Here is a 22479-nt window from a genome sequence, read left to right on the forward strand (position 1 = left end):
ATTTCCAATGGATTGCTTTTTTACCTTCCAACATGTAGTTGCTCTGCTCACAGTAAGGGTAGGCACTGGTACACTTGCTCTTGACACTGTTCCAGGGGAAACTTCAACACAAAAGGGGGGAAAGAATTAAAAGTTCTGCAATGTTTTTAAAAAGTAACTACTTAAATAAGCATCTGGTGCTATACTGTGCCCAAACAGTCACCTACACTGGGTAGCTTCCTGAAACGCAGGGCCCGGTGGAGCAGAAAGGGATGCTGGGAGATGTAGTTTACCTGTGGTAGAAACCAGAGGGGGATCCCGGAGGTAGGAGCGGTAGCTGTGGCTGGGCTGGGTTGTGCCTGAGGTCAGCATTGAGTGGCACGGAGGGGGCGGCCCACGTCTCTTCCGTTACATACGGCACAGCTGTAAAAAATTTCATCAAGAACAAAATAACATTACATTTAAATTGGCACTTTAATCTAAAGCGACTGCTGTCTATAGAAGTCTATAAATGTATTATGAAGGTCACTGGAACAAATATAGACAGATTAAATACAATTCTATGATAAAGTACCAGCTATCCATACCCGTAAAGGTCCAGTGTATTTTCACACTGTAAAGCTATGGCCAAGTTAGTAAAGCCATGCTGAAGGTATGATAAGTCTACAGTGAAGTCTTCAGTCTGACTAGGGAAAAGGTTATCTAAAATCAAAATGGCCCCCATGCTCCACTCACCCATAGCTCTCTCTGTGCCCGCGGTGATGGTGCCAAAGCTCGGTGCGGAGCCGTGTTGTGGGCTGGGGTCCGGGGCCTGGTAGGGGTCCTTCTGGTACAGGTTTTGCATGCTGTGTGGAACACATAGACAGGCGGTACGGTCACTATGCGAGACGCCACTGGAAGAACGCGGTGAACACCGGAGCTGTATGATCTCGGCCTCTGGGTCGGAATGCTCACCTCTGAGTCCTGTTGGTGCAGGTCGGTGGCAGGTCTCTTTCAGTGGGGTACGCGATTTGCTGAATACTGTCCCCTATTGAAAGACGAAAGGAGAGTACGGCTCAAATATACCACTTGGGATTGTCAGTTGTGTCTGCAAAGCATCTCCTATACACTATATGGAGCCAGCGGCCAGTAGCGTAGTGGTTAAGGTACATGACTGGGACCCACAAGGTCGGTGGTTCGATCCCCGGTGTAGCCACAAGAAGACCGGCACAGCCTTTGGGCCCTTGAACAAGGCCCTTAACCCTGCATTGTTCCAGAGGAGGATGGTCTCCTGCTTAGTCTAATCAACTGTAAGTCACTTTGGATAAAAGCGTCTCCCAAATGCCATTAATGTAATGTAAAAGCATGACGAGTAGGTTTTCTGGAATGTTTTTAAGTCAGCGTTCTAGAACTCAATTGCTTTCAATTGCATCAATGCGTACACTCAACCTTCTCCAATGCACAGAGGAGAAGGATGAGTACTGCAAAAAGGCAGGGGTCACCCAGGTCAGGACTGTTCACCTGGGTCTGTAGAGGTCTCCACAAACTTGTAATTGCTCAGTGGGGTATGTTAATTTCTGAAGTGAAAAATGGATCTCTTTTTTTGGTGAAGTGAAACATCTCGCTTCTTGTTTTTCCACCGCCACACATTTCCTGTAATGTCTTATTACTGGCAGGGTAAACTGTAATTGTGGCTTAATAAAGACACCCCGTAGTTTCGGTCACTGAGTGCATGGATGGTTCTCGATGCAAAGATGTTCTGCACCTTTTACATTGGTACAGTACAGTGCAAAGGGATAAAATGGCGACAGTCAAGACAGGAAAGACAGTCAATATCAAGTGCTCCTCGCCTTCCTCTTTCTACTCTCATACAGACGATATTCAGCTTTATCTCCCTTTAAAAGCAAATGACAAGTGTTCACTTAAGAGCCTGTCTGATTGTCACGCTGACACCGATTGTCATGCTGACATCATGGATGACTAAAAACTTTCTCCAGCTAAGTTTTCAAGCTAAGTAAGACGGAGGTGATCCTGTTGGTTCTCTTCGAGATCTCTCTATTGACCTAGGGCCTCAATCCCACTCTGCTAGACCCCATGCCAAAATCCTGGGTGTAATTTTTGATTCTCCCTACATTTGACAAACACATGAATTCCGTTGTTAAGAACAGCTTTTTTTCAACTCCGAGACATAGCCAAAGCCAAGCCCTTCCTTTCATTACACAACTTGGAAATTCATACATTTATATCATCTCGCCTCGATTACTGTAATAACATGTACTTAGTCTTAGCCAGAGATCCATCCGCCGCCCGCAGGTAGCGCAAAAAACTGGAACTAAATAACGAGAACATATTACACAGTTATTATTATTGCAGTACTTTTAAATGACTTGATTATCTTATGTTTGAAAGCAATGGAGTTCTAGAACACCGGAAAGATCAAAGGGTCAAAGCAGGGAGAATGGGTATTTTGTGAGACACTATCAGATTGAATACAATGTGGCAGTTAAGGCCTCAGGGTGGGACCTACTTTTCATGGCCGGGGCTGAGGTAGCGCAGGGAGCCCTGCCGCCGTGGTCCTTCTCTCCCTCCAGACTGCTGGTGCTGCTCCAGCTGCCCCAGCTGCCCTGGCTGCCCTGGCTGCCCCGCGCGGCCCGCACGCTGCCCGAGGAGCTGCCCGAATCGGAGCCTGACTCCCACTGCAGCCTGCGCTCAGTGCCCCTCCTCCGCGTCCGGGCCGGACACGCGCCTGGAGAGGGGACGGAGTGGGAGCTGAGCACGCGCATGGCCAACAATGCCGTTCGCTGCCTTCACCCCGCTATATGCTAACGCTACCTTCACCACACTATACGCTATGTTACCTCCACCATACTATACGCTAAAGTTACCTCCAACCCCGCTACATGCTAACATTACCGTTACCTACACCCTGCCATACACGCTAATGTTACCTTCACCCCGATATACGCTAATGCTACATTCACCTCGCCATACGCTAACGTTACCTTCACCCTGCCATTCGCTAATGTTACCTTCACCCTGCTATACGCTAATGTAACCTTCACCCTGCTATACACTAATGTAACCTTCACCCTGCCATATGCTAATGTTACCTTCACCTCGCATACGCTAACGTTACCTTCACCCTGCTATATGCTAACGTTACCTTCACCCTGCCATCCCTGCGTACTGTTTCTGTTTTGTTACTATTTTACATGTTCGAAATAAAGATTCAAATCAAATCAAATCATTAATGCTACCTTCACCCTGCTATATGCTACTGTTACCTTCACCCTGCCATACGCTAACATTACCTTCACCCTGCCATACGCTAACGTTACCTTCACCCCGCCATCTGCTAATGCTACCTTCACCCTGCTATGCGCTAATGTTACCTCCACCCTGCCACTCACCACCTGCACCCCACATGGATGGATTTCTCAGATTCGTTTACACCCTTTGTCACTTGACTTTATTTACACAATAGCTTAGCACCCTGTGGACAACCCCACAAACATTTACAGCTTACACTGCAAGGCTCGCTTTTACACACGATTAATGTGGCCCGCCCACACAAAGTTTTCCAGCATGAAAACTTCAGGCCATGAAAACTGCACTCAAACATCAAGAAAAAGCATATACAATATGCATACAATACTTGCACTCTATATGTTTTAATGAAAAACGCAGAGGTCATTTTCTGGATTTCTGGAGGCAGTTCTTAACGTTGCATGTTCTGCTGGCCCCTGGTGTTTAAAGAGGTGATTTTTTGAGGCGTTTGTTTATGCTGTATGTTTGAGTGAAACTTTCCGTTAGTTCTGCTGGCCCCTGGTGTCTGAATGGCAGAGGTGACAGTGTTCACCCACCGTTCTGAAGCGGTGTGAGAGAGCAGTCATGGCTGGCTCCTAATTTGGGCCCATCTGCTTTCCTGTTGGAGCAGCGGTTGCGGGATCTGTTGGGATTCCTGCTCTCTCTCCACTCCAGCGCCCTGGCCTTCTCCGACAGCATCACCATGCTGTGCTCAGAGACACTGGGAATCATAGGAAAGGCCAACCGTGTCATATTGAAGATTGAGTAGAGATTCAATGCTAGTGTGCTATCATGCTAATGTACACTGTTACAAGTTGAATGAACAGTGCTACTGTTTGGAAAAAAATAAAATTAAAATTAAAATGAAATAATAATAATAATAATTCCTGCACTAAAAGAAAATAGATTATTGACAAAGCCATTCAAATGTATTAATTGAACTCAGTTTTCCTTTACGAATAAGAAAGTTGCCACATCCTTTAAAGAAGGGCTACCCAACCTGTTCCTTGAGATCAGTAGGTTTTCACTCCAACCCTAACAAAGTGCACCTCATTCAACAGCAATAGATCTCGTTGAGCTACTATTCAGTAATCAGGTGTGCCAAATTTAAAAAAATGAAGCCTACAGTTTGCAGCTGCCCTACAGGACGGCAGCTCTCCAGGAACAGGGTTGGGCAGCCATGCTCGAAGGCGTGAACCCTACAGTTTCAGCTGCCCTACAGGACGGCAGCTCTCCAGGAACAGGGTTGGGCAGCCCTGCTCGAAGGCGTGAACCCTACAGTTTCAGCTGCCCTACAGGACGGCAGCTCTCCAGGAACAGGGTTGGGCAGCCCTGCTCGGAGGTGTGAACCCTACCCGGCCACGCCCTCCTCAGGCTTCCTGCGGTTTTTGCTGCCGTTCTTCTTTCCCTTGTTGTTAGAGGCGGAGTCGCCCTGCTCCATTCTGTCCAGGAGCCTCCGCTGGGCTTCACAGTCCTCCCTCACCTGAGAGCAGGCCAGAGCAAACGTCTTAAACCACGGATACTTTTTATGTATTTAAAGGGACAACAGGTAATTTCGGACTTCTAACGGTCAAGAGAGGAATTGCAGACCCCTTAAACCACACCCTTTCCAATAACAGACACAGAGAGAGGGGGCGGGGGCGGGGTTAAATGACACTGACCTCTGACACCGGCCCTTCCCTCTTTTCCGGAAGCTTCCTGTTGGGGAGGCGGGAGAGGGGGCCGCGGAGCCACGGAGCGGGAGCGTTTTCCCCGCCCGTCCCCTCGGCCGGACCGCGTGCTTCCGGGCGTACGTCCAGGACCGCCTTCCCCTCTTCCGGGAGCGTCGGTTGCGTTTCCACGGGAAACATAACGGTCGGCGTCTCCCGCTGGTCTCCGGCGGTGGGGGGGGCTTCCTCGTAGCGCGCGGCCTCGTCGGGCTGGGCGGGGGGCTCGGCCTCCACGGGGCTACAGTCGCTGCTGTCGCAGGAGGGGGGGTCTTCCCTCTCCTCCTCCACCTCGGTCGCCGCGGCGACGGCGGGGTTCACCTTGTATTTACCGTAGTAAACCGACACCTTGTGCTTCTTCTGCGGCTGGGTGGGGGCGGAGGAGCCCTTCTTCGACGAAGACGGAGTTCGGCCCGGAGCGCCGGCGAGGCTCGGAGACCCCTTTCCCTTCCCTTTGTCCGAAGTGTTGCCCGCGTCAGCGAAGGCTTTGCAGCTGCCCTTCGTTTTACTGAAACAAAATGGTGTGTTAAAGTTTATAGTCCTAGAGCGAGTTAGCTCTTTTGAGCCATGGGTTCCCTCAGCAGATTTCATTTGTTTTTTCCCCATAGGGATTTATAGTCTGCCGAAAATAAGGTCTGTGGTTCACATAAGCTTGAGAGTTATGTTTTGTTCTACAACTTAAGTTCCATCTGTTAATATAGCAACCATGAATTTCAAATGTTCTCGCTAACAAGTTGTTATATTGAAACTGTAATGGTGATGTTGTGTGCAGGCAGGCTAGTAAGCTTATGTTAACCACAGACCTTATTTTCAGCAGAAATCAAAATCCCTATGGGAGAAAAGCATTGGGTGACATACTGCTCAGGCAGTAAGAGCAGTTGTCTGGCAGTCGGATGGTTGCCAGTTCGATCCCCCACCCGGGCTGTGTCTAAGCAAGACACCTAACCTGAATGCTCCTGACGAGCTGGTTGATGCCTTGCATGCGTGTGAATGAGTAAATGAGAACCATCAATTGTACAGCGCTTTGGATAAAGGCGATATATAAATGCCAGCCATTCAAATCTACCGAGGGAACCCATGGCGGAATAAACTTTCGGGTTGGCCTAAAAAAGACGTCATCACTGTAACACCATAAAGAAAAAACTCCAGAGGATAGTGTGGGGAAAGCCTGGAGAAATGGCCACACAGAATCAGAGAGGATTCCTAGTTTTCCATGAAACATGACTAAAATGAAAGTAGAATGAAAACCCAATGACAGCAGCATCTCACCTCACTGTGTTTGGGCTGATGGTGTCCACAGCACTGTTGTCCCGATGCAGAGGTGGGTTGTAATTGGCTCTGGGGCTCGGCGTGCTGAAGTCGGCCAGAATGTACTGGGCGTGACGGAAGGCCATCAAACAGACGCCACTCAGGGAGACGCTGAGGGAGAAGACCAGAGCGGGACGGATTTCAGAAACCAAAACCCTTATAAGTAAGACCAGGAAACCGCAATATGCAGAAAGCAGCGAGTACAAAAAGCACAAAAATTGCCATTGCCTTTGCCCCTTCTTGTTAGCATGTAGAGGTGTGCTCTTGATTTCAGACACCACGCTATCTGATGGAGTCCAGAAAACTTTTAACTTCTCTGCCATAGGATTCTTGCAATCTCATTTGCGCCAACAGATTTCTGAGAAACGGTCAGAGGGGCTGGAGCGGTTATTAATTTCCAACGGTGTCCCCGTAAAGTGTAGTTCCTTATTAATCATTCCCACTTGGCACAGCTAACACCGGTGCTTGACAGTACCCATTCCTTTGTAAATATGGAAATTTCCAGGCTACTGTCGCACAGGTTCGCTAAATTCACTGCATTCCTGTTTTGAAGCCATAGCAATGCGGGTGGGCTTTTTACATTACAATAATGGCATTTGGCAGACGCTCTTATCCAGAGCGACATACAACAAAGTGCAGACCCATAACCAGGGATAAGTGCGCTGAAAGACCCTAGAGCAGTGGTTCTTAACCCGGGTTCGATCGAACCCCAGGGGTTCGTTGAGACAGTCTCAGGGGTTCGGCAGGGGTCATAAAATATATACCTATGTTTTGAAGAAATCATATTTTATTTTTCCAATTACGAAGGGTTCGGTGAATGCACAGATGAAGCTTGCAGGGTTCAGTACCTCCAATAAGGTTAAGAACCACTGCCCTAGAGGGAAGAACAATTTCAACTGCTACCTGCACAACAAAGATAAGGACCAGGGCCTATTTGACAGGCTTTCCTTCCTGTAAACAGTTTTGTTTAATCATTCTTAAGCCACGCAGAGAGAACGGGAGCGTGCGGGGGTGTGCGGGGGACTTGCCAGGTGAAGACGAGGGTGAAGAGCCAGAAGGTGTCCTCCCAGCCGGGGCCCGGCACCACCTGGGCACAGAGGGGCAGCATGTGGTGGGGCAGGGTCACGTTCAGGGTGAAGGAGAAGACGGAGCCGCGCCCCGTCACCATAGTCAGGTCCCGGATCACCCAGGAGGACGTGAAGTCTGGGGTGAAGCTGGAGACGGACAGCAGGGGGCAGCACACAAACATCAGCCCATCCACCAAATGTCACTCAAGAGTCACCAAGGCATACTGCATGACACATTTACATTTCCTTTGTACGGACCATTTTAAAAGAGTGTACATACGCAATGTTGATTTCTGAAGAGGAGTTGTAGTCCAGCTGGAACGATCGACACTCCAGCACCTCGAACCCGAAGCCCTGGCACTTGTAGCCGTTGATGTTTGTGGATAGGATTGTCAGAGGCAGCTCTCCTGCATTCTCCACTTTAAAGCTCTTTGTGATGGCAAATAGGGGCTTTGCTGGTTTCAGCCCTGAGAAAAGCAATGAGTTTCAGTTTTCAGTTCTCCTTAAATTGCCAGGAATTACCACGTTTGAGACATTGGAGGAAGGGAAGAAGGGAAGTGTAGTTAGAGTAAAAGAAAACACATTACAAACATTAATGAGCACACTCAATGTTTGTGTTACACTGTAACAACATCAATAAACACTGTCAGTGTTTGCGTTATGAACATTAATGAGCACTTTCAGTGTTTGTGTTATACTGTATAAATATCAATAAGCACTTTCAGTGTTCAGTGTTTGTTTAATATACATCAATAAGAAATAAGACAATAGATGTGTTTGCATTAGAAACATTAATGAACACACTCAGTGTTTGTGTTATACAAACATCAACAAACAATAAGATAGACATATTTGTGTTATAAACATTAAGAGCCCTCACAGTGTCAGTGTTATGAACATTAATGAACACTTTCATAAATAAATATGAATATAAATATGAATGTGTACAGTGCTTATACGGGACCAAAGGAGCATTCGTAGGGTGGGTTATACTACATAAGAGACTGAGAAACAAACTCTGGGCGCTGCTCTCTCACCATCTCTGCACTCCATGAGCGTAGACTGGGGCACGCTAAAGCGGAGAGAGGCTCCACTGCCGGGTAGCTTTCCACCCAAACGCAGCATCTCCCTGGCACCCTGGCCCTTCACCGTGACCATGTCAAACACGGTCAGGTTGTTCCTGAAACAAGGAGGGGTGCTATGCTGAACCGGGGACCACAATGCAAGCACACTGCAGCGAATACATGCTCTACATTTACCTAACAAGGGTAATGGATGTGGCAGAGTTACCTGTTCAGGAGAATATACGTGCTATATTTACTCGGTGAGGGTAATGGATGTGGCACCTGATAAGGATAACAGATGTGCTACATTTGCCTGTAGCATGTCTTACCTGATAAGTATAAGGGATGTGACCGGCTTGTGTTCAGCTGGAGCGAACAGCACTCTGATTTCCTTGCTTTCCCACGGCCTGAGATGCAAGCTCATGGATCCAGGTCCCTTCATCTGGGCCCCCTTCCTGCCCTCCTGCAGTTCAGACATGGAGGATTTAGCATGTGTGTGTAAATACCGCTGGAGAAACATGTCCCCTCACACAAACATAATAAAACGGACAAAGCACATGAAAGAGAATGATAACTTGCATACAAAGAACGATAAAACGGGACATGTCGCTGGAAGAAGGCCACACACTGAGAGTTTAACATAAATCTTTTTTGTTATTTTTCCAGAAAGCAGTGTGTCAGGCTATTGGTGGTGTGTCAGTGGTCACTCAGGGTCAGGGGTCAGTGGTCAGTGGCAGAGCCTTGCAGAGCATTATCGGAGCCAGGGAAGAGTTGAAGTCTTTCATCTAAGCAGTCTGTGAACTCACCTTAATGCTCTCAAGAGTGAACTCTGCTGTGGAGACATTGACGGAGAGTGGGCTCATCTTAAACCTGCAACACAGAGAGAGTAAGGTATTATGAATTAGATATGAATCTACATTGATGAGGTGTATGAATGCAGCACATCTTGACTGTACAGATGTTCCTGTACCATTTGGTCAGCAGGTCCAGAGCCTCCAGGGGGGCGGAGTAAGCGGAGAGTGGCAGCAGCTCCACGGTAACGGGCGTGGCAGAGGGGTTCTTCAGAGTGAAGTACTTTAACTGCGAACAGGGCGGATGTTAGAACCGCAATGATTTCCACAGTCGCCATCAACACAATCAGTCAGACCACAGAAACAGATTTCTGTTCCTGATGGCACCTTCCCTATCTGTATCAGTTCAACCAACAATATGCAGATAGGGCTATATCTGCAGCTGTAGTTGTGTGACTGAGTGTAAACCAGTCGGCTTACTGACACCGATTCTGTGGCACTAAGCCAGTAACAGAAGTGGTATTGCTAGCAGTGAAACTGCACAAAGCCAAGGCACATTCGACAGCGACCTGCCTCCTCACCTTACTCTCGTTGACAGGAGTCGCTCCAAAGTCCAGAGCGGAGCTGGGATCTGCCAGGAGTCGCGGCCAACTGCAGGCACAGCAGAGCAGTGAGCAGAGCAGCAGCCTGGCTCCTCAACACTGTAACACACCCTACCGGTGTGTGTGTGCGTATGTGTGTGTGTGTGTGTGTGTGTGTGTGTGTGTGTGTCAATGAGTGTATGTGTGTGTGTATGTGTGTATGCATACGAGTGTGTGTGCACGTGAGTGTGAGTGCCAATGTGTGTGTGTGTGTGTGTATGTGTGTGCGCGCGTCTTACGTGCAGCGGAGCTGGTCCCTGCTTCTCCTCCAGCGTGAGTAGAGCTCAGTAGCCAGAGAGCTGTCCAGCCTCCAGGAGGCCAGGTCCTTGCCATCCAAAAGGAGGGACTCCTGCCACCGGACACGGCCTGTCAGAATGACAACCACAGATAGAGCTATCATTACAGTATGCAAAACCCCCCACACAAATCCCAGCCAGCACACTAAAAACCATCCGTGTGACATCCCTCACATGCATTTCAGAGCCCGCTGTGTCCTACTGTGACTGCAAATGAAGAGTATACAGTGCAAATATTTCTGTCTGTGTGCGTGACTCACCTGTGTCAGACAGTCTGAGCTGACAGGGGCTTCCGCAATCCCCACCGGCCTCAAAGGGAAGGTCTCCCTGCAGGAGAGAAAACAGCACACACTACAGCATCCACAGGGCAGAGAAAGAGATATGGACAGAGGGAATCTTCAAATAGTGACAGAGGGGGTACTCTGCCTTTTATATAGTAGTATACTGTGCAAACAGGCAGACTATTGTATTTAACACATTGAAGAGTAGGTTTTGGAAGTCATTGTTCAAGAACTCCATTGCTTTCAATTACCAGTTGTGATTGTGACATCAGCATTAGAATGTTTAGTTAAGAACATTCTAAATCACATATTTGTTATTAGAATGTTCCGTTAAGAACATTCTAAATCACATGATCTCACTCCTTAAAGGGTTAACATTACTTTCAACATACTTTGAAAATATAAATTAATACCTGTCATGCCAATGCATCGAAATGGATGGAGTTGAGCTGAAGTGAAGGGAAGCAAGAGTAAGAGTGAGAATGCGCTATACCTTTGAGACAGAGGAGTGAATGTGCAGAGGGATCCCCAGGGACACACCCAAGCCCGTCAGCAGGAACACAGTGGTGATCATGTTCGCAGGCGCCTTCCTGCTAGTGAACTGCAGAGAGAACAGCTTCCAGCAACCCGAGGGTACAGTCACTGGGCCGGTGAAATTCACAACCTGGAACAGCCACGTAACGTGTCAGTCAACGGCATCGGCCACTTACATACACCTCATTACACAGTACATTGTAAGTAGCATGAGCAAAGACATACATGCATATGTCTTAAACACCTGAACGGAGACAGTTCACAATTTCACTAAGGGCTCCATAAATAGCTTAACAGCTTTTCATCCAAATTTAGCTTTTCCACCTATTATCTAACCCTCTTATTCCTGGTCAGGGTCGCGGAGAGGACGACGGCTATGGATGCCAATCCAACGCAGGTCCCACACAGACTCACACACCCACACACTCATACCTAGGGTCAAATTAAGACTTTCCAATTAGCCTAATGTCTTTGGACTGTATGAGGAACCCCAGTTCCTGGAGGAAAGTCTCATGGACACAAGAGAAACATGCAAACTCCACACAGATATCCTTCAGGCTGGGATTCAAACGTGTTCCTGTCTCGCTGTGACGTGACATTGCACCAATGTGGCGCCACCATTTTACTTCTTTTCCATACATATTTGAAAGACCCCCCCCATCTCTCAATGCTGGAGGGCACACCACAACACCAAGGGCTGTTCACCTTTAACAGGCTGTCCATGTCTGGAGGGACTGCAATGTGATTCACAGAGAAAGCAAAGTCAAAGCCGCTGGCTATCCACACATCAGCGTGGTGTCCTGCATTCTGCCTTTGTTTCAGGTGAAACATAGGCGGATTGGAAAGAGCCCGCCTAAGAGCCAGAGAGAGTCAAAATTACTTCATTTAATTAGTTTCTGAAAGATGTAGACAACATGCTGATTCAGCTTCCCTCACGTAACATACAGAAATTACAGTAAAGCAGAAACAATCAGCATTTTAAAACGGACAGAATGCATATCAGGGAAAGAGACAAATATCTATTATATACACACACACACACACACACATTTCTAAATCTAAATCATAGTAGATAATAGAAATAGCTTATTTCAGGTAAAATAACGTGAATGAACACAACACATGCCTGTGCATTAAGGTGAAGCCAGGGAAGGTCTTCATGGTGGAGCCAGCCAATACACGCATGCTAATGTGACTGGAGCACTCCTCCTTGCGATCAGGTAACGATCCTGAAACCAATGCACACAGACATCCTTCTTATGGTCGGGAGAGGAAAAAATTCCAAATAAAACATTCAGAGCCCTTCATCCCTTAGCTGACCACTTTCAGCGAACCAAAACTGCACGTGGCTACATGCATTCAGCAGAAGCTTTGAGGCTCATTTAACTTCTTTCATTTCATTTCTCTGTTCTGTTACATTACATTTTACACAGCAGATGCGTTCATCCAAAGCGGCGTAGAAAGACGCGCATATCGAGGTCATTAGAACATACAGAACAGGTTGGATAAGCTACAATTCACAAAGAAACATTGGCACAGCCATGAACATTATTTCTAGGACACATGGCAAATAGGCCAAGTCAGTAATGAGTTATGACTAACTACAGGACCAAGAAATACAAATGCTAATACAATATAAATACAAATACAACAGCAACTAGATTTAGACTGCAAAGTACAAGGGACTAAAAAATTCAGACAGGTGAAAACAAATGGCAATGGAGCAGGGTAGAGCCACAGACGAGCCAAGGTACAGTGTGAAGAGATGTCATATCGTGTGACGGTGTCATATGGAGTCACAGTGTCGTATCGCGCATGCCGACATTTCTGCACACTCACCCCTACAGACCAGCGATGCCACCTGTGTGAAGTTTGACGCCGAGGAGCTCAACAGGGCCTGGCCAAATTCCACATTCCCTTCAATTTTCGAAAGAAGCTGAATGTCCTAAAATATAACAGGAACAAGAGCATTAAAAAAATGTTGCAGAGATACGAGGTGGAGTTGGATGAATTTTGAGACTTGCTGAATTTTCACAAAAACGCTTACCTTCACATATAACTTTTTCCCTCCTGAATTCAACATGTATATATTAATCTTGGGCTCCCCTAGAAAGACAAAGAGACTTCAGTGGATTTGTTTGGGGAAAAATATACAAAGAAATACAGCAGGGTTAACCCCATTCAAGTTCTGAATGAGCTGGATGAAAATGCAAATACCTGTCCCAGCTTAACTAGAGCCGTATATATTTATCAGTGAACTTCCCCCATGCTGCACAATGCAGTATTCCCAGTCTAAAGAGGACTCACACAACCATTAGTTAGAATAAACTATGTGTCAAATGTAAATAATATTTAAAAAATTAGAATCACAAGCTGAATAGCACAGGCTGTACCAAAATACTGTTTACATAAATGTCCATGTAGGATAATGAATATTGAATTATTTCTTAATAATAATGATATATTACATTCAATCAAGTCTTAATTGTGTGAAATTAATGTATTCCACACTATATTTCCTTCCCTGAGTTAACTGCACTCCCTGGACGCTCCCAGTGCCTGCCTCACTCAAGCCTGGCCCCTTTTGTGTTTTTCATTTGAACCGTAGGTCGCCATAGTTAAAACCAGCGACACAGGATTCATTGTGAAATTGCCTGCGTTGCATTATCATTTTAATGAATTGGACTGATCGGATTTGCAGACTGTGATTGCATTTGAAGTATAAATAGTCAATCTACCATCCCTTTGTGAATTCACCCGTGAGTCACTCCATTCAGAAACATCAACCGTTGCGCTGCTCTACACAGCCTGCAGATGGCAGACTATCAATTATGACTTTCGGTTACTGGTGATGATTGTAGGCAGATAATGTATAAAATAAAGAGAACAAATACATTTATTCATTTTTTTAATTAATAAATAAAGGAAAGACGGTGTACCGTTTCACAGCTGTCAAGTCTGTAAATACACTGAGACTTGGTTTAACAGATATGTGAAATTATTCAGATTGTACTGAACTGTTTTCAACTTCGCAGTCAGACAGAGAGGATGTTCTAACCCTGGAGATCTACCGTCCTGAAGGTTTTCACTTCAACTGTAATTTGGGACACACCTGATTTGACTAATTAGCAGCTCAATAAGATCTGAAGCTGTTGATTGAGGCGCTCTTTGTTAGGGTTGGAGTGAAAACCTATAGGACAGTAGATCTCCAGGAACAGTGTTGGTGAGCACTGTTTTAGCCTAACCTAGTTCCAGAGCGTACTTTCACGTGAGAAGTTGTGTTCAGAAGGTACTGTGGAAATGTACAAATGCTGGAAGGTGTGCTGCTCTTGATCCTCTCATCACTTTATAAGGGGAAGATACTGACTCAGGAGGTAACAGCAGTGGTCTGGCAGTTGGAGGGTTGCCAGTTCGATCCTGCCCTGGGTGTGTTGAAGTGTCCCTGAGCAAGACACCTCACCACAATTGCCGTTGGTGTGTGTGCGAATGGGTGAATGAGAGGCCTTCATTGTATAGGCGCTATATAAATTCAGGAATTTACCATTTTTATTTGTATTTACTTTCACAAGCATTTCATCAGTATATGCAGCAGAACTGGAGAAAACGGAACAGCATAAGCTACAGCACGCAGCCGAGTGCTTGTGTGTTCACGTGCAGCTGAGCATGTCGGCTAGCCCGGCGTCCACAGTCATATCGTGTATCACCACAAAATGTGTCACACACGCATTCCAACACAGGTCAGCCTTGAAAAAAACCTGTGGTTAAGCAAGAGGTTTACTGCCTTTTTTTTTTTTTTTTAAACTCTCTCAGCAGCAACTGCGGTTATATGCATTCAAACTCATATCATAAATGCAAAACTATGAATGCATTAAAATTTCTGTCCTTGAATAAACACTCAGTCCTTGAACATATTTAAACCAATTCCATCAGAATATCCAAGATACAGCTCAACTACAACTTCAATAGGGAGTAGAACTCCTCAGATTCAGAAAAACTTACAGAGACTAGTACTCCTCAGAACTAATCAGATTCAGCTAAACTACAACCTAAATAACTGAATTCTCACACCATCGGCAGGGAAAGTTAGGCAGGGTACACAACCTCTCTCTGAACTACAACCTAAATAGCTGAATTATTTGGCAGGGAAAGTTAGGCAGGGTACACAGCCTCTCGATAAACTACAACCTAAATAACTGAATAATTTGGCAGGGATGGAAGGCAGGGTAAAGTCTCTCCCCGCTTCCATGAATGAAGCGAGGTTGGCAGCAGGCCTTAAGGTGCACATTCTAGCCCGCTCATGTCTCTGATGACTAAGGTACGCTCTGTGCCTTTAGCTGTGCTGCGCCTCCAGTCAGGGGCCCCTACCTGTCCAAACATGGAGAGCTCCCTGGCCCCACCCTCACGGGACCATCCCACAAAGATTTCAGAACAGCAAGATGCCAATCTGAACCATCGGCTCCTATTCCGCTTTAGCCTAGCTGCACGAGAAGCCGGGAAGTGACATGAGCATGCGTAGCTACGCGATTCTAATGTACGTGTACGACAGTAGAAAAATTGCTAAATGAATAGCTTTTTTCACTGTGTTAGCGCTATATTCGGCCAAATAAACCTTCCATGTCGTACCCAGCAATCCAGGCTATCCAACAACTCATGCAACTCCAGTAAGGACTCAAAGTATGGATCAACAGCTCATCGTAAAAAACAGCGCTGAGGTCCGCATAAGCAGATTTAAACATGGGGCAGTATCGGCTCCAGGGTTGACCTCTCTGGAGACACCAGCACGACCTCCTGACGAGGTCTGGTCCTCTTCCAGAGAGAGCGCAAGAGAAAGAATTAGAGATGGAGAGGGGGGGGGGGCTTTTAAAACAAAATGTCTCCAAGGTAGAGGTATGTTGAGTTCACACCTGAAGTATAATTCCAGAAAATGAGTCCTTGTTCCTCTACACTACCACTGTTGTTTTTCTGGTGTGGTGTATGCAATTTTATTCCACATAACTTCAGATACTTCCAGAATGTAAAGATGAGTTCCATCTTTCTCCAGTACTTTCAGAATAATGCAAACCTTTATTAAAATAACAAAACCTTCAGTTCACATCTAGTTCTTAATTCTCTAGGCGCAAGAGTTAAAAATAACAATTTTATTTTTTTTTAAAGACAAAAAACTTTTCTTGAAAGTCTCCGTCAAAAGATATCTTTTTTTCCCCGAAGTTTAAAATTATTCTTATTTTTTTAAAAGATTCACAAGAAACAGAAAACTTCCCTTGCAAGAATACTCGGTTACTAGACTTCAAATAAACAAAATAAGGTCACAAATGATAATTAAGAGAGTACAGGGCATTCACTTACGTAACCCGCCCCTTCCTGATGTTATCTCGAACAGCACCACAATATTCTCGATTACATAAGGCTTGAATCTCTCCAGGCCGGTGTGCTTCTCTCCTCTCTCTGACAGGCTGATCTTCACCACCAGCTTCTCATCTGTCAGCAGGCAGGAGCCCTGGGAAATAACAGGAAACCATCCCGGTCATGCACAAACACACACAAACGCTGAAGCAGAGCTCCCTTTGAGCCAAAATGGCCGTGGACCTCAGTGACTACAGGCACATGCACAATTCTTCTGATTTTTGGTTAACCCTGTCCTAGAGTTTTCATCCAGTCTTCAATGAGACTGTTGCTAAGACAGGGACCCATGGGCTAGACTGGGCTGCCCAGTAGTACACCCAACTGGAAAAGACCAGACACCTCTGACAAGATGGATGCTTTTAAACAAGGGTGTGCTGTGGGCAACAGGGTCAGCTGGAGTTCACTGGGTCTTCTAGTTGTAAATCAGTTCATAATTGAAAGGGAACCAAATTCTTAATACTAGGAACAAAACTAACAACTTGGAGCTTCTCCAATCAAAACCATATGGTTCCTGACCACTGCATGCTCGACGAGCATTCATTTACTCTGTGATGACAAGAGCTACAGCAGCGTTTCCACCAAGGTCTTCTGAGGTCAGACTTGAGTTTAGCATGTTTAGCAGGCCCATTACAAATAAACTACCAAAGCAGTGCTCTGCTAGCCACTGTGTGGATCTGAAAACATGACACCACAACCAAATGAATATTCTACCAACAGGTACATAAATCTAGTTCCACTAACATTTGCTAATTGATATTCAACACAGAATTCCTGTAGGTGAAACTTTTTAAACACTGTCCAAACCCGCACCTGAGCATGCCCAAAGATGGTTTTCGGTAAACTACATTCCAGCTGCAGCCCCAGAATCGTCATGTTTGAGGCTTCATCCTGCAAAGCAAGGACATGAGACCTGTGATTGTTTATTCAGATATGGTGGGTAAACAAAATCATTTGTTAAAAATAAAAAAAAATGTTAATAAAGAAAACCCAGTTTTAATCTCTAATCAATAGTCAGGAAGGGCAGAAGAATTTCATTACATGCAGTGCTTGAGGACTTGACTTTGACTTTAATGTCAAATTGGTTATGATGCACAACCACAATCAACCAGGAAAGACCAACGACAGAACAACTAAACTGGAGAAAGCATCTGGATAAATTAGAGCAGTCTGTACTTTAACAGTGTTCCCTAATTTCGCTTTAAAAGTAAACTGAGAGCCACATGCTTTTAGAATAGAAGTGGCCTCATCCAAAGAATGTCATAGGACGTTATCAGCAAGAATCCTATTTCTAAAGCTTCAGCTATAAGCAAGTATCCTTATTCTGAAGATCAGTGGATGGATAGACAAGAGAAAAAATTAGACAGAAAAAAACCCAACAGAAGTTAGAATCGTACAGCGTTTTATAGCAGTTTCACAGCTAAATAAAGATACCAATGTGATGCTGATTAATTGTGTTACAGAAAGCCATTCAGAAAAGCCCCAAGTATTAGCCCCAAGTCACATATCTGATATAGATATTTATAGAATTAAAACCCAAGAGGTTGTCTACAGGAAGACAGTACGGTTTTAGCAAGAGGCTATATGCACGTTCACTGTTATTGCCTTTCTTTTGTCTTTTTTTATCACACCTTTGCCTTTGACACACAAGATCAAACAAGAAAGGAAGAAAAAATGAGAAGGTAAAAGAAAGTAGAAGAGGGAGATGTGGTTTCACATCCGGCAGGGGAGAGGAGTTAGCAGGTGGTGGCTATGAGATACTAGGCCCCGAAGACATCAGAGAAAGATCTGTACTGTAGATTGTCATGCAGGCCATGCATAACAATATAAACTGAATACCTGAGTTTGTGTCAGTTTAATGCTCTGTATATGTGGAAATATTAGTTGACTGTGTTTTAACTGTAGGTCCTTGTAGGGTCCATGGTGAACCCCAACTCCAAAAACCTGAAAAATGAGACAATTTTGGGGTGGTTATTTAAAGAACTTCATAAAAAAAGATTAGCACTTCACAGCACATATTTTAGAGTAAGGAAAAAAACTCAAGAAAAGGGAAATAAACATCATACTTATACACCAAAGCAGAATGTTATTTATGAAGGTATTTACCATCTCAATGAAAATCTTATTGACAGTTATATAACAGGTATAGTATCCCTGACCAACATAAATAATTATCTCTGTGAGATACAATCCTGACCACCCATTGACCTTGCTTTCTGAGGTACTGCTAAAGCCGGGGCTGATAATGTTAGAAAAGTATTACTGACCTGGTATGACAGAACACCATGGGATGAAGTGTTTATAAATAACGTGTTTTCTACATTTCCCTCTTCGGTGGGAAGAAATATCAGTTTAAATGAGGCTTTCCCCCGAGGTGGGATCACCTGAGCAGAGAAGAGAAGTCAGCAGTCAGACAACCAGAGGAAAAACCTGTACCTGTCACCTCTCCAATTACAAACACTTCCATCAAGAGACAGAAGTTCCACACTGAATTCATGAGAAAAAAATCACATCTGCGAGAGCTCATTTCTTAGCATAATATTAGTTTTGAATTATGTAATATTGTATAGTTTGCTTTAATAAAGGTCCATATAAAGTTTCATGTGGACAGCTTTATAGAAAAACTGGAATTCATCATTAATGATGCTGGCTGGTGGTGTAATAATGTAATAGTAATAATGGGCCTCATGCAAGAACAGATCTGTTCTTAAATCGCTTAAATCTCTTAAAAAGAGGCATTTTCTCTTATTTAGAATTTTTCCTGAGGTAGGAACAGCATTTATGAGTGGTCCTGACCTGTCGAGTCATGCAAGCAAGCGCATGTCAGTACAGCTACCTGGCACAACAAACTCGGATCAAACTTTCAAAGTAGGCTTTGCGGATCAAATATGAATCAAGATTCAGGAACTGCATTGCTAATTTCTTGCTTAAAATGTTTTCATCAACAATTAACAGAAAATATGCCATTTCTCAGAAAAACATGAATATTTTATATATATATACACACACACACACAACTTCCGGTGCTCATTTCCAAGCAGTTCATTAAAAAAAAAAAAAAAAGGCCACGTGGTTTTGGTTTTGCGCAGTTTTCTTTTTGAAAGTAAACTCAACGGAAACGGAAACTAGCCTGAATGCTCAATTGTAAACTGAAACCAAATTTACCAAATACTCTTCTGGAAATCAGAATAAATTCTGACATTTCATCTCTTAGCATATCCTGCCATTCGACTAAAACAGGTTAATATATGGTGGCTTCATAACGTTTTCAGATCCCCTCACATTTTGCCCACTTTATTGTGTTGTAAATTTTTAAATAAATGGATAAAATTGGGTCTGAGTGAATACGTATGTAAATGAGAGATTTTAGATTTTTAATAAATTTGCTAAGATATCTAACAAGTCTTCACTTTGGCACTTTAGGTTATTGAGTGTAGATTGATGGGCAAAAATGGTTATTTTATCCACTTAAAACTAAATCTACAACACAATAAAGTGTGCAAAAAGTGAAGGGGTCTAAATACTTTCTGAAGCCACTGTTATACAAAAAAAAAAAAAAAAAAAACATTTCATAATTTCGCTTCAAATGACTGCAACCTGCCCGACGGTTGAGGGCAACCAGAGTGCACTGAGGTTGGGCTTGAACCCGTGGTCCTCAGACATCCAAACGCGTGGTAGGGTGTGATCTCCGTGCAAAAGTGGCGCACTCACCCTTCTGTGGAACGCAGGTACGTGAAAGTGCTCGCTGGCTGTGAATATAGACAGCAGCATCACTGGCTGGTCTTGGCTGGGGTTATTTATGTATATGGTTTCAGCTCGTGGCAGTCCCAGGGGCCTGAGGACAGAAAAGGCCAGGACTTTAGCAAGCCGCATCCAAAAAGGGAAAAATATGTGAGCGGTCCGTATTATTGCAGAAAACACCGCAGTTCATTAGTATCACTCAGTCATGGCTATCTAGTGCTGTTGCACGGTAGATGCCCTCAAATGTGCACAACACAAATGTCTAATTACCCAGATTCATATAAACACACAGTAAATAAGTACAGGCAAGGGGTTTTGTGGCACAACTTCACATTAACTCAAATGTCTGTGTTTTCTTTTCTTTTTTTGATACAAGGCTTTTATAAGCATAAACCTCTAAACCTTACAGCAACACACCCTTCCACAGCCAGCGATGCCAACCATTTACCCTTCAAGCTTTCGAGAAGCAGCAAAATTCATTCTTGCAGCAAGATGAACACCTGCTAAAAGCTGTATAAATATACCCACGGTTGCAATGATAAGAGGAACTGTGCAGACGCAGACAGCAAATGTAACGGGCAGAACGTGCACAGCCTGCGTTCGGGCACTCCTGAACCCTGAACCCTGGAGCTGAGAGGTGGTGATCAGCTACAGGGTCCAGGGTCCATCACGTCACAGTGATGTCAGCACACCTCAGCCAATGCTTGAAGCCAATGGTACAAAAATACTTTGTGCAAGACCAGATATAAAAAAACATCACTGTTGGTTTTAGGGTACTCAATAGAAACATTGGCAACATTGCTCAAGTGGTAAGAGCAGTCGTCTGGCGGTCGGAGGGTTGCCGGTTCGAACCCAAAATGTGTCAAAGTGTCCCTGAGCAAGACACCTAAACCCCCAAATGCTCCTGACGAGCTGGTTGGTGCCTTGCACGGTGTTTGTATGAAGCATCAATAGTACAGCGCTTTGGATAAAGGCGCGATGTAAATGCCAACCATTAGAAACCACCAAAAACCGAAACAAAAGATATTAACCGTTAGCACTATTCCTTAAATGCAAAGAATATTGGCCTGCGGTGTTGTTGTTTAGTGAAAGTGCGTAGGACTGGAGCAATGTGGGTATGAATCACTCCTGAGAAGACGGACTCTGACCTGAATTACCCTGCTATGCAGATAGAATCCGACCTGACCAGCTAATGAGGTGTAAATGCACAACATAAAAACGACACTTAGGGCATCCATTAACTCACAATGTAAACGCTACAGTTCAACTCCAAAACCATTCAAGTATAGTCCTTTCTTTGGTGCAGTACCCACATAAACATTTTTTTTTAAGCTGAATATCCCATACCAGCATTAATCTGACTGTGTTCTGCAATGCAGAGTAACCCGCATAATGTACCACTGACAGATTTAAGGTTTAGACCTTCAGCCAAACGTGGATAATTCACCTTTCTGTGCCAGCCGATGAGAAAAAAACGGCTCTGGCCATATTTGGCGAAACCTTGCATCTGCGGCAAGCAGCAGTCCGCAGCCCGCAGCAGACGCAGAGAGGCGCTTCATGTTCACCGTCCCCAGACTTCGTTTGTTATTCTTTCTCAATGGAAATAGTTTTCTGACGCAGGAGCACCCTGCACACGTTCAGAGCAAGGAACTAATCCACTCCAGACAAAGCCGTCTTCCGCAGCCTTCTGGAAATGTGAAGGAGGCAGTGACAATGTCCAAGTGTGCCTTTCCCCCAGCGAAAATAGAGCAGAACCCAAAAAATCCGACCACAGATAAGAACCCGGATGACCGTCTAACCGCATGACTTGTGCATTTCATAGTGTACACAAAATAGACAAAGTGGTGGAATTAACTGCCTGCCCACATAAGAACTACATACCATTACCTTTTGTCTTCTCAGGCAAACATCTTTTCATTACCTGCACCCAAATCTCTGTACCATTCAAACCACATAAGGGTCAGCATGACTCATATTCGTTAAGTCACCAAGGACCTCTATGGCTCCAAGTTATTGTCAGCTTTATACCAAGTCTTGTTTAATCTGGACTGTGGCAGTAGGATTCCCACATGCATTGTGCAGCGCCAAGAATGATGAAGCTTGTCAAAAATAAGTATATAGACCTTTAGGGTAATATAATATTTATCCGTTTTTGTTTATAAAGCACTTATAAAACACAGTTAATGCAAAAATATTTAATGGAAAGTGGAGTCACTGATGTGTTGGGGGAGGGCAAGGTGATTGTTCTGTTCAAGCCCCTTGTCATTTGTGACATTCTCCTCCATAGAACTGCTACTCCACTTATCATCCTTTTCCTTTATCCCCCTTTTTCCCCAATTTTGGAGATGTCAAATTGCATTTTCAATCAGAACTTGTTTTTGCAACC

General features: G+C 44.7%; 1 protein-coding gene across 1 annotated transcript in view; it reads right to left on the reverse strand.

The window, feature by feature from the left end:
- Positions 1-22479, reverse strand: part of LOC133134798 (transmembrane protein 131-like) — a 37251-nt gene that overhangs the window by 2415 nt on the left and 12357 nt on the right. The window contains exons 5-32 of the mRNA XM_061251213.1: positions 20064-20187; positions 18620-18736; positions 18192-18296; positions 17166-17243; positions 16299-16449; positions 13000-13058; positions 12792-12897; positions 12079-12181; positions 11658-11805; positions 10912-11082; positions 10398-10464; positions 10081-10207; positions 9782-9851; positions 9380-9489; positions 9216-9279; positions 8739-8872; positions 8383-8525; positions 7626-7812; positions 7307-7492; positions 6240-6389; positions 4926-5478; positions 4620-4747; positions 3822-3985; positions 2486-2704; positions 934-1006; positions 715-824; positions 273-402; positions 25-101 (exon numbers count right to left, since the gene is read on the reverse strand). Coding sequence (XP_061107197.1) covers positions 25-101; positions 273-402; positions 715-824; positions 934-1006; positions 2486-2704; positions 3822-3985; positions 4620-4747; positions 4926-5478; positions 6240-6389; positions 7307-7492; positions 7626-7812; positions 8383-8525; positions 8739-8872; positions 9216-9279; positions 9380-9489; positions 9782-9851; positions 10081-10207; positions 10398-10464; positions 10912-11082; positions 11658-11805; positions 12079-12181; positions 12792-12897; positions 13000-13058; positions 16299-16449; positions 17166-17243; positions 18192-18296; positions 18620-18736; positions 20064-20187 — 3854 coding nt within the window. The remainder of the gene's footprint in view (positions 1-24; positions 102-272; positions 403-714; positions 825-933; positions 1007-2485; positions 2705-3821; positions 3986-4619; positions 4748-4925; positions 5479-6239; positions 6390-7306; positions 7493-7625; positions 7813-8382; positions 8526-8738; positions 8873-9215; positions 9280-9379; positions 9490-9781; positions 9852-10080; positions 10208-10397; positions 10465-10911; positions 11083-11657; positions 11806-12078; positions 12182-12791; positions 12898-12999; positions 13059-16298; positions 16450-17165; positions 17244-18191; positions 18297-18619; positions 18737-20063; positions 20188-22479) is intronic.

The sequence above is a fragment of the Conger conger genome, chromosome 8 (assembly GCF_963514075.1).
Source record: "Conger conger chromosome 8, fConCon1.1, whole genome shotgun sequence".
NCBI lineage: Eukaryota > Metazoa > Chordata > Actinopteri > Anguilliformes > Congridae > Conger > Conger conger.